This window comes from Lemur catta, chromosome 22 (genome assembly GCF_020740605.2).
Source record: "Lemur catta isolate mLemCat1 chromosome 22, mLemCat1.pri, whole genome shotgun sequence".
Taxonomy (NCBI): domain Eukaryota; kingdom Metazoa; phylum Chordata; class Mammalia; order Primates; family Lemuridae; genus Lemur; species Lemur catta.
The window spans coordinates 15,278,185-15,290,705 of record NC_059149.1 but is presented as its reverse complement, the minus strand read 5'-3'; the positions used below and the strand labels follow the sequence as shown (position 1 = coordinate 15,290,705).

The window sequence follows — 12,521 nt, the reverse complement described above, 5'->3', positions numbered from 1 at the left end:
CTACTCATGCATATTTCTCTCCCAGTGGGGTGTGGACTATAGTTATTTTATTTCTGGTTCCAGAGATACCTCCTTCAGACCATCATAGCTTCAACTTTCCTCAGTTATTTTCTCTGAAATCTCTCCACTAAATTGTCTTGTTTCCCATAGATAGTTGGCCAAGTTCTATATTAAATAATATATACCTATATCCTTTATCATTAATTAAATATAGTACCAGCATGACTTTGTTCTTCCTTTATAACATAGCTTCCTACCTAGAATACTTTTTCTATGGGAAAGACAGATTTGATTTACATTGCAAGTCCTGGAACATAAATGCTATGACTTGGAAGACTACTTGTGGATGTATTTATGGTCAACCCATATATTTTCATGGAAAGTGACCATATAAATTTTGATTTCAAAATTCCTGAAGACAAAGGTATGTCCTCAACTAAATTCACTGTGAACATGATTGTAAAGTTAGTTCTTACAACCACTACTCTAGCCTGCAACCTTTTAAAGCCAAGTAAAAGAAAGACTTTTTCCGTTAAAACTCTAATTTTCTCTCCCAACCCCAGGTAAAATGAACAGATCTTAGAAGCTAGAGGCAGCCCTCCTTGAAGTGACATTTGCTGTATATGCAAGATGATTTTAACTGATATTGGATAATTTTATTCTTAAGATTATAATTTTATTTTAATATGTGCTGGATATAAATAACTAGCCTAACAAACTTATGATTTCCTGGATGTAACTAAGTCAAGGTTTAAAAAAGAAGTATGTTATTTAAGCATGCTTTTCAGAAAAATATTTCTAGCAGCTTACAGGGTTGTAAAAGCCCTGAATCTTGGAACATGTCTGTAATCCAACTAACCTGCTTTCCCTCCAAATATTTCCATATCTTTTATTGATAGAACTGTGTCATACTCACCCAGCTTCAGAATTTTGTAATACTCTTTAGTTACTTTCATTCATTTTTTTTAAAAAAAAAAAAAACCATTTCTGTTTGCCAAGCCCTGTCTGTTCTCCTTTAAAATTGCTCCCAGATTCATCCCTTCCATGCCACTCCATCTTCTTCTTCTTCCCAGTCACTTTCCCGTCCATATCTGCCCTTCGTAGTGCCACCAGTTTCATCCTCCTAAAATACAACTTCGATTGTGTTACTCTGAAGAAATGACTTCCCAAGGCCTTTTGGGTACTTTCTAAGCAAGGGCATGAGTCTAAGGAGGTGGGAATCAGTGAGTCTATCTGCCCCAGCATGGCAGCCGCCTCCTGCAGGACGAGCAGTCCAAGGAAGTGCATGCCCAAGGTGGAAGCTGCAGTCTTTTTATTACCTAATGTGAAGAGTCATACCCCACCACTTCTGCTGTATTATATTTGTTAGAAATGAGTCTGTAAGTCTGTCCCTCACTCAGAGGGAAAGGATTGCAGTGAGGACACAACCCCAGGAGGGTGGGGGTCACTGAGCCATTTTATGGCTGCTGTCCACGGGAGCCATGAGGCCTCCTCTCACCCTTGCTCTCTGTGTTACTTGATACCAGTCTATCAGGGCTTCTGTTGTGTTGGTTTGAGTTTTTTGCATTCGTTTTATGACTGGAGCTGTATGATGAACAAATATGTTAAATATTCTCCATTACTTCTCTAGGGCATTGTAGAGAATACTGTGTTTTGCTGGCCCGGTTTCTACTTGCTCCAAATATGTACTATTTGTATCCATTCAGAAAAGTTTGAGGATGCTTTGAGTTGAAGTTACCACGCAGATACGAGATCCTGTTTTTATGTGAACCTTTATTTAAACTGAAGTGTAGAATATTTAGAAGAAACAAATGGGATATCAATAATATGGTTTCCAAATTATATTAAAATCACATCTAGCTAAAAATGTAAAAGCTCCTATTATTTTGTGAACTATTATGTCTCATCGATGTGTATTTCAGAACTGTTGCTTTTTAAAAGCTCTGCCGAAACCTTCCTTTGGGTGATTGGAAGTGAATTGCCCATTTTGTGCAATGGAGCAATTATTTCTTAAGTGGCCACTTAGAGGCAATATAGTAAATTATTTCCAAAGAATGAGTGATGTATGCTCACTGCACTGAGAAGAGTAGACTCATTATATAATATTTCATTCTGACAATAAAAATCAGCAGAGCTTCAGGCTTAATTAGTCAGTTTTTTTAAATGTCATATATAAGTTAAAGGTGGAAAAAGCTATGGATAGATAAAAATATCTGACTTGAGTTGTAAAAGGAGTGTATATAAAAGGATTTCTTGGTTTTCCAAGGAACGAGAAAATCAAAGGCTAATCTTGTAGGCTAGCATTTGGATTGTCACAGGGCCAGCTTCTTCTGGGTTAGAAAATTGCATGTTCAGCACCAAGAAATATGCTGCCCCAGGTGTTGTCCTGTGTGTGCAGAATACAGCCACTAGGTGGTAGTAGAGTCACAGTGACTTTGGCCCACAAAGGAATTAGGTCATTTTGAGCCAACTAATCATTTCCATCTACAGGGATGAATGGCCAAAAATTAAAAACCACTATGTTGTATAAAAATAGAATAGGTTTTAGGCAGCAGGGATTGTTATATCTTCAAATTTATAAGAGAGCTTAAAAGCCATCTAGTCTCTCTTTTCTTGTCCAAATTAGAATTTTTTATGTAACTTCTCTGTAAAATGGTCTATAATCTACCTAAATACTTGAGATATAAACCTCACTACTTTCTAAGGCAGCCTGTTCCAGGCTTGAATATTTCTTAGCACTGGGAAGTTCTTCCTTATGTTTATCTAAAGTCTGCTCACCCCTCTTGCCACATTCTGCTCACATGTGCCAAACAGTTCTCTCTCTCCCTGCCATTCACTGCTACTCCCTGCTGGATACCAGGATCTGGTATATCCCCATTTTCAAGCTACTGATTCCTCCTGTATCTTGAAGCAAGCAGAAAATGGTGGGATTAAATAGTCAAAAGGAAATACAGCAACCATCATTTTGTATTTCTGCAGTATTGTTTCTCCCTGTTTAATTCTCCATTGACCAAAACCAAATTAAGGTGTAGTAAGTAAAAAAACTGATAAAACTCTCAAGGCAACTTTAAAAAAGATTGTAAGTTTATGCCTATACAGGAAACAAAAGATTTTCTTAATTTGAATGGCAATCATAGCTTGTAGACAGATGGAAGAGCTTTTGTCCTCTAAAGAACTGTTAAAGGTTTACCAACTAGGCCGGAGTGGCTCACACCTGTAATCCTAGCACTTTGGGAGGCTAGGGTAGGAGAATTGCTTGAGGCCAGGAATTGGAGACCAGCCTGAGCCAGAGCAAAACTCTGTGTCTATAAAAAATAGAAAAATTAGCCAGGCGTGCCTGTAGTCCCAGCTACCTGGGAGACTGAGGCAGGAGGATCACTTGAGCCCAAGAGTTTGAGGTTGCTGTGAGCTATAATGACACCACTGCACTCTAGCCTGGGCAGCAGAGCAACACCCTCAAAAAAAAAATAGATTTACCAACTAACGTTGTTTTATTTTTCAGATTACACTAGATGTGTTGGCTGACATGGGTCACGAAGAGTTGAAAGAAATAGGCATCAATGCATACGGGCACCGCCACAAATTAATCAAAGGAGTGGAAAGACTTTTAGGTGGGCAACAAGGTAAGCTACTCAGAAAACAGTAAATTTCAGAAATTAGTGGTACGAGATAAATGTCAAGGCTGGCGTTTGCACTCAGGCATTCTGACTCCAGAGCCATGCACTGCACTGATGTGGTGTCTCCTGCCGTCCCCATCTCAGTCACAGACATCACTCCCTCCAACTGGAAAAGTCTCAGAGTCAGTCTTCTCTCACTGTATAGCCTAAATTTCTCTGGACTCTCTGTACTCTATCTTTCCTACTGCTGTCACCTAATCCAAGCCACATTGTCTCTCTCCTGAACTGTCAACCACCCTCCAGCTTATCTCCAGCCTTCACCTTTGCCTTGAGCCAGTACCTTCCCTACACTGTAACCACAGGACTCTTTTTCAAAATGAGCATGTGATTGTATCACTTCCGTTGCTTAAAACCCCTCCACAGAAGCCTGTTGCTTTTAGGATAAAATCAGACATTCGTGATGGCTTTTCATAATCTGACCTTTCTCTCTTACCTCATCTTGGACCTTCCTCCCTCACGACTGTCAGCTCAGTCCTCTTCCATTGCACTTGGCTGTTGCAAGCCTCGTAGCTTTCCCTCCATGCTTGTCATTTCTCCGTTTCTTAGAACTGTCACTATGGGAAAGTAGGGAAGAGAAGGGAAACAACTTGAATACGTCAATTAATTAATCTACATAGCTAAAAAACAAATTGCAAGAGGTACTAAATGTTAAGAGATTTTGAGCTTAAGTCTTGCTTATTTATCTCTATTTTTGTCCATCCACGAAATTAACAAGGATAATGTATTTTAAAGCTATTGTAATGGCTGTTTCAAGCCATCTCATAAGAGTTTTTAGAGGATAATTCTTATGTTTTGGACCTGACTACGTTATAATTTTAGTGTGTGTTTCTCTTCTGTGTCAGACATAGTTTCCTGTGTATGTTCATGATTGAGTTCTTTTCAACAAATACTTGCTGAGCCCTGCTGTATGCACAGGGAGTTCTGTAAGGATGCACAGAAGTGATCCCCAAACACATCTCCGTTTCTTCTCCTGTCTTTGGGTGTATTTATTTAATATAACCTTAAGTATTAGGTTCAAATTGTAAATAGTTTGGACTGATTTCAAAATGTCAATTATTTTTTACAGATTTCCCTAAAATAGAGCCTAAGCAGTGTGGACATTAGTTTCATATGTCAATTTTTCTCTCCTACAGGCACCAATCCTTATTTGACTTTTCACTGTGTTAATCAGGGAACTATTTTGCTGGATCTTGCTCCAGAAGACAAAGAGTATCAGTCAGTAGAAGAAGAGGTAATGCACATCGAAAATCTTTAATTTTCTTTTCCTGAAACCTATGGTTAAACCTATTTTTCCAGGAGAGTTACCATCTCATCTTAACATTGTCGTATGGTCACTTGCCAATCTATTACTCAGTCTCCATTAGTCGTTGTGGCAGAAGATTGCCAAAATTAAAATATGACCATGGATTATAACTATGCCACACTGCATTCACATCATAAGCCTGGGGTTTGCAATGAGTGGGGCAGAGCTGTCCTTTTATTCTGGAGATTTTCTTGAAAGTTATGCAAGCAAGGATCCTATTCCAGCTATTTCTTTATATTGTTATAGTGCTACCTAAGAATGATGCAGAGTGACAATCTTGCCTCATAGATAGCGAGTATCTTCTAATCTTTATTATTATGCAGGTATAAAATGTGATTATAAAATAATGTGCCTAATTTTTATGTGTGCTTCTGAGTCTGCCTCATAATTCTGTGTTACGTATCATTTCTCCAGTGACAATTATTCTAAGCTCCAGATTAAGGCTATTTGTGTGGACCTCCTGGTAGACAAATGCCATGGAGAGCCCCTCTCCACTGATGGCTTATGCCTCACTTCTTACCCATAATAAACAAAGTGCCTAATTCCATTATTATGCAAATATCTAAGCAGAAAATGAAATTGAAATATTGAAAACAATGGAAGGCATGTCTTTAGAGTTATACGCTGGTGTATTTTTTGTTCTATAGATGCAAAGTACAATTCGAGAACACAGAGATGGTGGTAATGCTGGTGGCATCTTCAACAGATATAACGTCATTCGAGTAAGTTTAAAAATTTTCATGGTGAAAATTAGATTGCCTGAAAATCAGAGCTAGACAATGAAAAAATTTTTAAAAGTCAATGTTTTCAAACTGTCAGAGAAAATCCATCAGATAATACTCTGCTCACCACAGTATCTCCAACTCCCCAAGATCATACTTCACTAGAAATAGAGGCTGCCCTAAAAACACCACTGGTCAGCTTGTGTTGGTGATGCACATGTGGGCAGGGCTCTCTCCCTGCTCATCCACACATTCAGGCCATAGCTGATAGCAATTTTCTTTTTAATCATTTGAAAGTAACATTAAGGCCTGGCTATTCAATCTAATTGAGTCAGTGATGATACCAGAATACATATATCTCTTAATCTTACTATCTTAATGTACAATATGGAACAGATAACTGTTATATGCTTTTTTCAAAGGGATATCATAAAGAGGAACAACTAGTTGAGAACTGGTTTAACCCTTTGAGTCAACAAACCTGTGAAAGTTACACTGATGCACATCAGAATTACTCAGGAAGCTTTTTTAAAAAATACAGATTTCCAGGCCCCCATCTCCTAAAAGTCATTTTGTCTGGGGAGTAGCCTAAAAATAACCTTAAAAAAAAAAAAAACCTGAGATGATTTTTAGGAACAGCCAGGTCTGATACAAAATAAAGAAACCATAACTGAAAATTATGTCACTAAAAGCTAGAATATTAACTGAGTTACGCTGACATGGCAACTTTATCATTTTTAAATTGTCTCAAGCAAACAAAACAAAAATGGAACCTGCCTAGAGGGAAACATGCATTTTGTTTTAAATCATAAACATACATTTTACTGATAATGACTTTCTTTCTCCTTAAAGATTCAAAAAGTTGTCAACAAGAAGTTGAGAGAGCGATTCTGTCACAGACAAAAGGAGGTGTCCGAGGAGAATCACAACCATCACAATGAACGCATGTTATTTCACGGTGAGTGCATGGCAGTAATTGCAGACATCTCTGTGGGCTTTTGCAGAATTCAATAAAGTGAAAAATCTGTGTTAAATTGACTATAATAGGGTTGTGTTAAAAATGCTTGTTTTTATTTTTTTTCCAAGTAAATTACTTGTTGGTACCAGCTTTCTAATGCATTATACGTTACTGCGGGCTTTCCAAGGCGTGTATAATGAAAATTACTCATCTGAAATTGTTTCAGAACTTAAGTTGCACGTTGAGCCAGCTGGTGAAATGTTTTTGTTGTAATCTAGTCCTAGTACATTAATACATTAGTATTATGTACACTAGTACATAATAGACCAACTTAGAAAATAAGCTTTTTATTTATGTATTAATTTTTAGTATTAATCTACCCAGTGCAGGTATTATGCAACTATTTGAGATTCTAGAAAAGTACTCAAAAGCTAATCTTGCTATCTTTATATTTTAAGGTTCTCCTTTCATTAATGCCATTATTCATAAAGGGTTTGATGAGCGACATGCATACATAGGAGGAATGTTTGGAGCTGGGATTTATTTTGCTGAAAACTCCTCGAAAAGCAACCAGTATGTTTATGGAATTGGAGGAGGAACAGGTTGCCCTACACACAAAGACAGGTCGTGTTATATATGTCACAGGTAAGCATCTTGCCTTTAGCGCAATGGTTGCCACCCTCAGGTCAGTTTTTCAGGCTCTCAGAAGTCACGGATTATCATACAGCCTTAGGTGTTGAGTAGGTCCAGCTGATCAGCCTCTGCCCTAAGGAGCAATGACAGCAAAGCCAGTACCAGTAGTAAAAACTAGATACATGTCCAGCAGTCATCGATTGTAATGAAATTCCCTGCGTCTTGGCTTTTTCCCTGGGCTTTACTTTCCTTGCTTCGGAATCAGAACAAGAAAAGGCTGAGAATGATTTCTGTAGAACAGAGAAACCTTTAGTTCTAAGATGCACAACTTTTATAAACAAGAAGACTCTTTAGTTTGCTTCTGATACTGCTGGTGATGTTGTTTGTTGTAAGGCGGGATATATAATTAGCCTTGAAAAGTAACTTCAAAATACCAACTTAGGAATTAATAGCAAACAAATGAATTTCAGCTTTTTAAATAGGATGTTAAAACTCAGAAATCAGAGAAAATAATAGTATACTATCTCTGCAATCAGTGGGAAAAAATACCATTCCCTTCCTTGCCAATGAAAAATGCAAAAGAATTATACTCTGTGAAGATTGGGATTTGTTACATTTCTCTTTAATCAAAGGCATTTTTGCAAAGTCAGCTTAATAAGATATGATTTAGTTAATACCTTAAAAAGACCCATATAACCTTGAAATTCATTATAGTTATTGACCTTAAAACTTAGATCATTTATGCTATGAAAAAAACTATTACCATCAGCCATTCTAAGATGGATGCCATATGTCCAGAAGGAAACTTCCTTCTGTTAAGACTTCTGTGGTTAAGAACACACAGAAATTCCCAAGAAAATGTAGCTTGCAAAAGCGTTTTTCTGATGCTTCAAACATAACTGCTATGGAGACAAAATGAACCTAAATAAGCAATAAAAGTGAACCTCGATGAGGATTAACAATTGCTTATTAGACACACATGGTTATGTCTTAGCCAGGATTTCCTAGAAAAGAGAGCCTTATTGGCAAATGCAGTCCCAGGGAGGCAGGAATGAGGGTCCAAAATGAGGTAGAGATGGCAGCAGAGCAAACACAGTGAGGTGCACTAATGAGCTGGCCACAGTCTGATGGCAGGTGCAGTTGCTGGCTCGGTCCATGAGACATCTCCAGAGAGGCTGTGTGAATTACTGCATCTCAGAACAGTAGCATGTCAGTGAGAGAGAGGGATGAATTTGACTGCTGGCTCCCGTCTTGCATTAGCCAAAATTTGCTCCTCGGGGCATCTATATCCCTACAGTTTGGGCTGCTGCAATTGCGTAATACACCGCAGTGAGCAAGCATGAGCCAGCACTCTCCACCTGCCGCCTCGTGGGCTGGCGGGGCAGGTCCCACCATCTTCTGCCTCAGTGGCAGCAGGACAACCTGGGGCAGGAAGCAGAGGCAGGAGGCCAGGGACTGTTAGGTCCAGCTTTGTACGACATAATGGACTGGGAGCACACAGAATCTAATGACAGCACACCACTGCCACAATGTAGAGACAGAGCTCAACAAGCCTCCCTCTAATGTAGAGCAAAACCCTTTCCTCTGGGCCCCACAAGAGAATGCGGTTGATGCCAAGCCAGCATCCTGGAGGGTCCTGCTAAAACGTCAGTCCAGGCTGGATCCAATTATCCTGAGCCCAGCACAAATTTTAGTTGACGCAGAATAGTATCCCTGATGGGTCACATCCCAAAGGTCATACCCTATTGCTAAAAACAAACTATTTGATTGAATAATAACTACTTACATTTAATAGTGTGACCAACTATACCGATTAATTAAAATGTGTATTGCTTATATTAGGGACTGGCAAACTTTTTTTAAATTATTGTTCTAGATAATAATTATTTTAGGCTTTATAGGACATACAGTCCCTGACAAAATGACTCAGCTCTGCCCTTGTAGTGCAAAAGCAGCCACAGACAATATGTAAATGAATGCATGGCTGTGTTATTTACAAAAGCAGGTGGCAGGCTGGATTTGGCTCATGAGCTCTAGTTTGCCAATCCCTAGTATATATATAATATACTTTCTTCCCAATCAACCTTTCTTACTCTCTATGATATCTACATCTGCCCCAATGCATGTTTCACTCAAGTAGTATGATTTCCAGCCATACATTTAAGCTAAGTATTTTTGTTCATAACCCAGTTTTATTATCTAACCTCACTTTTTACTTTTTCCTCATAATAAGCAAACCCAGTCTTCATTTCAAGTGCTGTTTCTATCTGCTTATTTCTTCACGTTCCTCCCATCCACCCACGCAAGCACTCAGTTTTCTCTGGTAGTTCCCTTTTCCCACTAGCCAAAACTTACTGCCAGGTATCTTTCTAGGATTGATTCCTAAGCCACACCAAAACGGAACTTTAAGTGTAACTATTGAGCCTGATAACTGTTCATAGTAAATCAACATATCAAATACCATCCCATTCCTATGCATAAATTTGAAAATGACATTCAAATTAGCTTTTCTTTGTGTTAAATTGTTTTTAAAAATCAGGAAACCTTACAGCTATCTTGTTCTAAGGTTTAAAGCTTCCTTCAAAGCATTGCTTTTCTTTTCTCTTTAGACAAATGCTTTTCTGTAGAGTGACCCTTGGAAAATCCTTTCTGCAATTTAGCACCATGAAAATGGCTCATGCTCCCCCAGGACATCACTCGGTTATTGGCAGACCCAGCGTCAATGGGCTGGCGTATGCTGAATATGTCATCTACAGAGGAGAACAGGTATGTCACTCACCAGATAAACGTGACCAAGCTATTGAAGGTGTCAATATAGAACATGGAGACCATCTGAGAGTTAACACGAGTTAACACCAGTACTTGAGCTTTGTTAGATTCTTTATACTCAACTCTGGAGTTAGAAATAGATATCTGACCTAGCTTGTTTTAGTAAACCCTTTCAAGAATTAAGCAGTATACAAATTATAGCAAAATAAAACTACAAACTGTTTAGTTATTGAAGCATCAGATTGGAAAATCAGAGATTGTCAATCTTGGTTATCCCAAATAAGTGTACTAAAGATGGAAACCATTGCAGTTTTTAACTCAAATGTGAGCAGAGTGGAATTTTTGGGGAAAAAATGTTATGAATGATAGATTCCTTACATATATATAGACAGTTATAACTTTTTAAAACACATTTATGTTTTTTGTTCTTTTTAAAATCCTTGCTGAGACCTCTTAGGAGATACATGAATGATAATGATGATAATGATGGAAATAATAGCATTAATAGTAAGCACTAACACATTAGATTCTTACTCTGCTAAATCTATTCTAAGACCTTAGAATTTTAGTTCTGACAAAAATTCTAATATTACAGTTGCCATTTATAGAGTAGTAATTCTGAGACACAGATATATCATAGTTTCTGCCTCCTAAAATCAAGGTATATAATTATAAAGAAATTATTCAGTAAATTGATCACATTTGTTTCTGCATTCTAAATATTAAACCGTCCAGTTTTTTCTTCTCCTTCATTCCTTTTCTTATCTTATTCCACATCTATATGCAAGTAATTCGTAAGTCAGCATTCAACAAATTCTTTGGGGGCCCCACAACACTGGGCTCACCAAGGAGTATAATCTCAGCCCCACACTACTCTGAGATCCTGAGTCTAGTTTTATCATCATGTTATATCAGGGTTGAAGAATTCCTACATAGTATCCAAACGAAGGGGTGTTTTGCCCCCTTCCCTCCAATTGCTGGCGCCATGTGGTTTCTGGGCAAGGTTTGTAACAGCTCCCTCGGGTCAGCCTGCCTTTTCCTGCACCCCCAAGAAGTACCCTTCCCAGCCCGGACACCCCGCCTTCTGTGTTACTAACCACAAGAGAGAAGAGACAAAGAGAATAGTAGGGGAGGCATGTCTAAATCTGAGCCATTGTCTTTCCTATAAAAGATGCCTTTCATTAGTTAATTTTTAAAACTTACCTCCAAACTGTGGCCTCTAGGTTATGGGTGACTCAACACATGTCACCCTTACTCCTTCTAGCTCAGTGTTACATCATTTTCTATAATTCATTTGAACTCAGTTCAGAATTATTTTTCCATTTAACAAGCATGTAGTGAACACATGCTATGTGACAGCACTGTGCTACCTAAGGCAAAAAAGAAAAGTATTCACGCTGCCTCGTGCCTTAGTTTTCCTGTTTATGGCACACGGCTCTCTAATAAGGGATGACTAGAATGCAACTAATTTACAGTATTTGAATAGAAATAGCATTCAAACAGTTTTCTAGATTGTAGGGTTTTACATGTTTCTATACAGCTGGGTAGGTGGACCCTCCTAATCGTTCAGGCACCTGTTAGTGAACTGGGCCCAAGTAGAACCCCGGCCAGGATGAACAGCCTCTGAGGCTCCCACGTTAGTAAGGCTGTAGTGTTGTTCCTACCAGAAGGGTGATGTGCTTTTCTGCTTGTGGCTTCCAGGCGTACCCGGAGTATCTCATCACGTACCAGATCATGAAGCCGGAAGCTCCCTCGCAGACCGCCACCGCCGCGGAGCAGAAAACCTAGTGAATGCCTGCTGGTAAAAGGCAGATGGGATTGAAACCTGGGGCTGGATTACAGTGGATTGTTTCCAACAACAACAAATGTCAATATTCTATAAATCCCTGACAGCCTAGAAATAAGCTGTTTATCTTTTATAAAGCATTGCTATAGTGATGAATATAGTATGAGTAACTGATACATACTCAACTGCTACTGTTCCCTTTGAGGAAATGTTTACAGGGGCGGCCTTTTAACATATCTCAGGCTCATTTTCATTGCAATTATCTGTTTCTAAAACAAGATTGCTTTGATCTAGACTTAGAAACGGAAAAAGAGAAAACCAATACTTTTTCAGATGTTCACAATCCACACACTACATTTGCTTTGTTACGCGTGGCACATGTATATAACAAATACACACGTGATGGGCTCACTTTTGATTTTTTTCCAAACACTTGGCTTTTGTTTTTTGGTTACTTTGAAAATGAGCCAGAGCCTTCTTGAGGATATTTTGCACAAAGTCACACTAACAAAATTCATTAGCAACACAACCCAAGCTTCTGGCTGAACAAGATTCAGTTTCCTTTTTATGTTTTTACACTTTGGTTTGTTTTATTTTGTATCTGTGCTTCTCGTTAACATAAACCGAGATGAAAAAGAAAATCATCAAGTTTTGGTATCCTTTTATGCATTGG

The 12,521-nt window shown here is 38.4% G+C and overlaps 1 protein-coding gene across 2 annotated transcripts in view; it reads left to right on the top strand.

Moving 5' to 3' along the window:
- Positions 1-12,006, top strand: part of TNKS (tankyrase) — a 162,365-nt gene extending 150,359 nt beyond the window's left edge. The window contains exons 21-27 of one of the 2 annotated variants that reach the window (XM_045535409.1): positions 3,503-3,623; positions 4,811-4,908; positions 5,628-5,702; positions 6,555-6,660; positions 7,152-7,305; positions 9,903-10,059; positions 11,764-12,006. In XM_045535409.1, the coding sequence (XP_045391365.1) occupies positions 3,503-3,623; positions 4,811-4,908; positions 5,628-5,702; positions 6,555-6,660; positions 7,152-7,305; positions 9,903-10,059; positions 11,764-11,850 (798 nt within the window). In that variant the 3' untranslated portion in view covers positions 11,851-12,006. Of the gene's footprint in view, positions 1-3,502; positions 3,624-4,810; positions 4,909-5,627; positions 5,703-6,554; positions 6,661-7,118; positions 7,306-9,902; positions 10,060-11,763 lie in introns of both variants that reach the window. The other variant, XM_045535408.1, reaches the window with a different exon arrangement.
- The last annotated feature ends 515 nt before the right edge of the window (positions 12,007-12,521 follow it).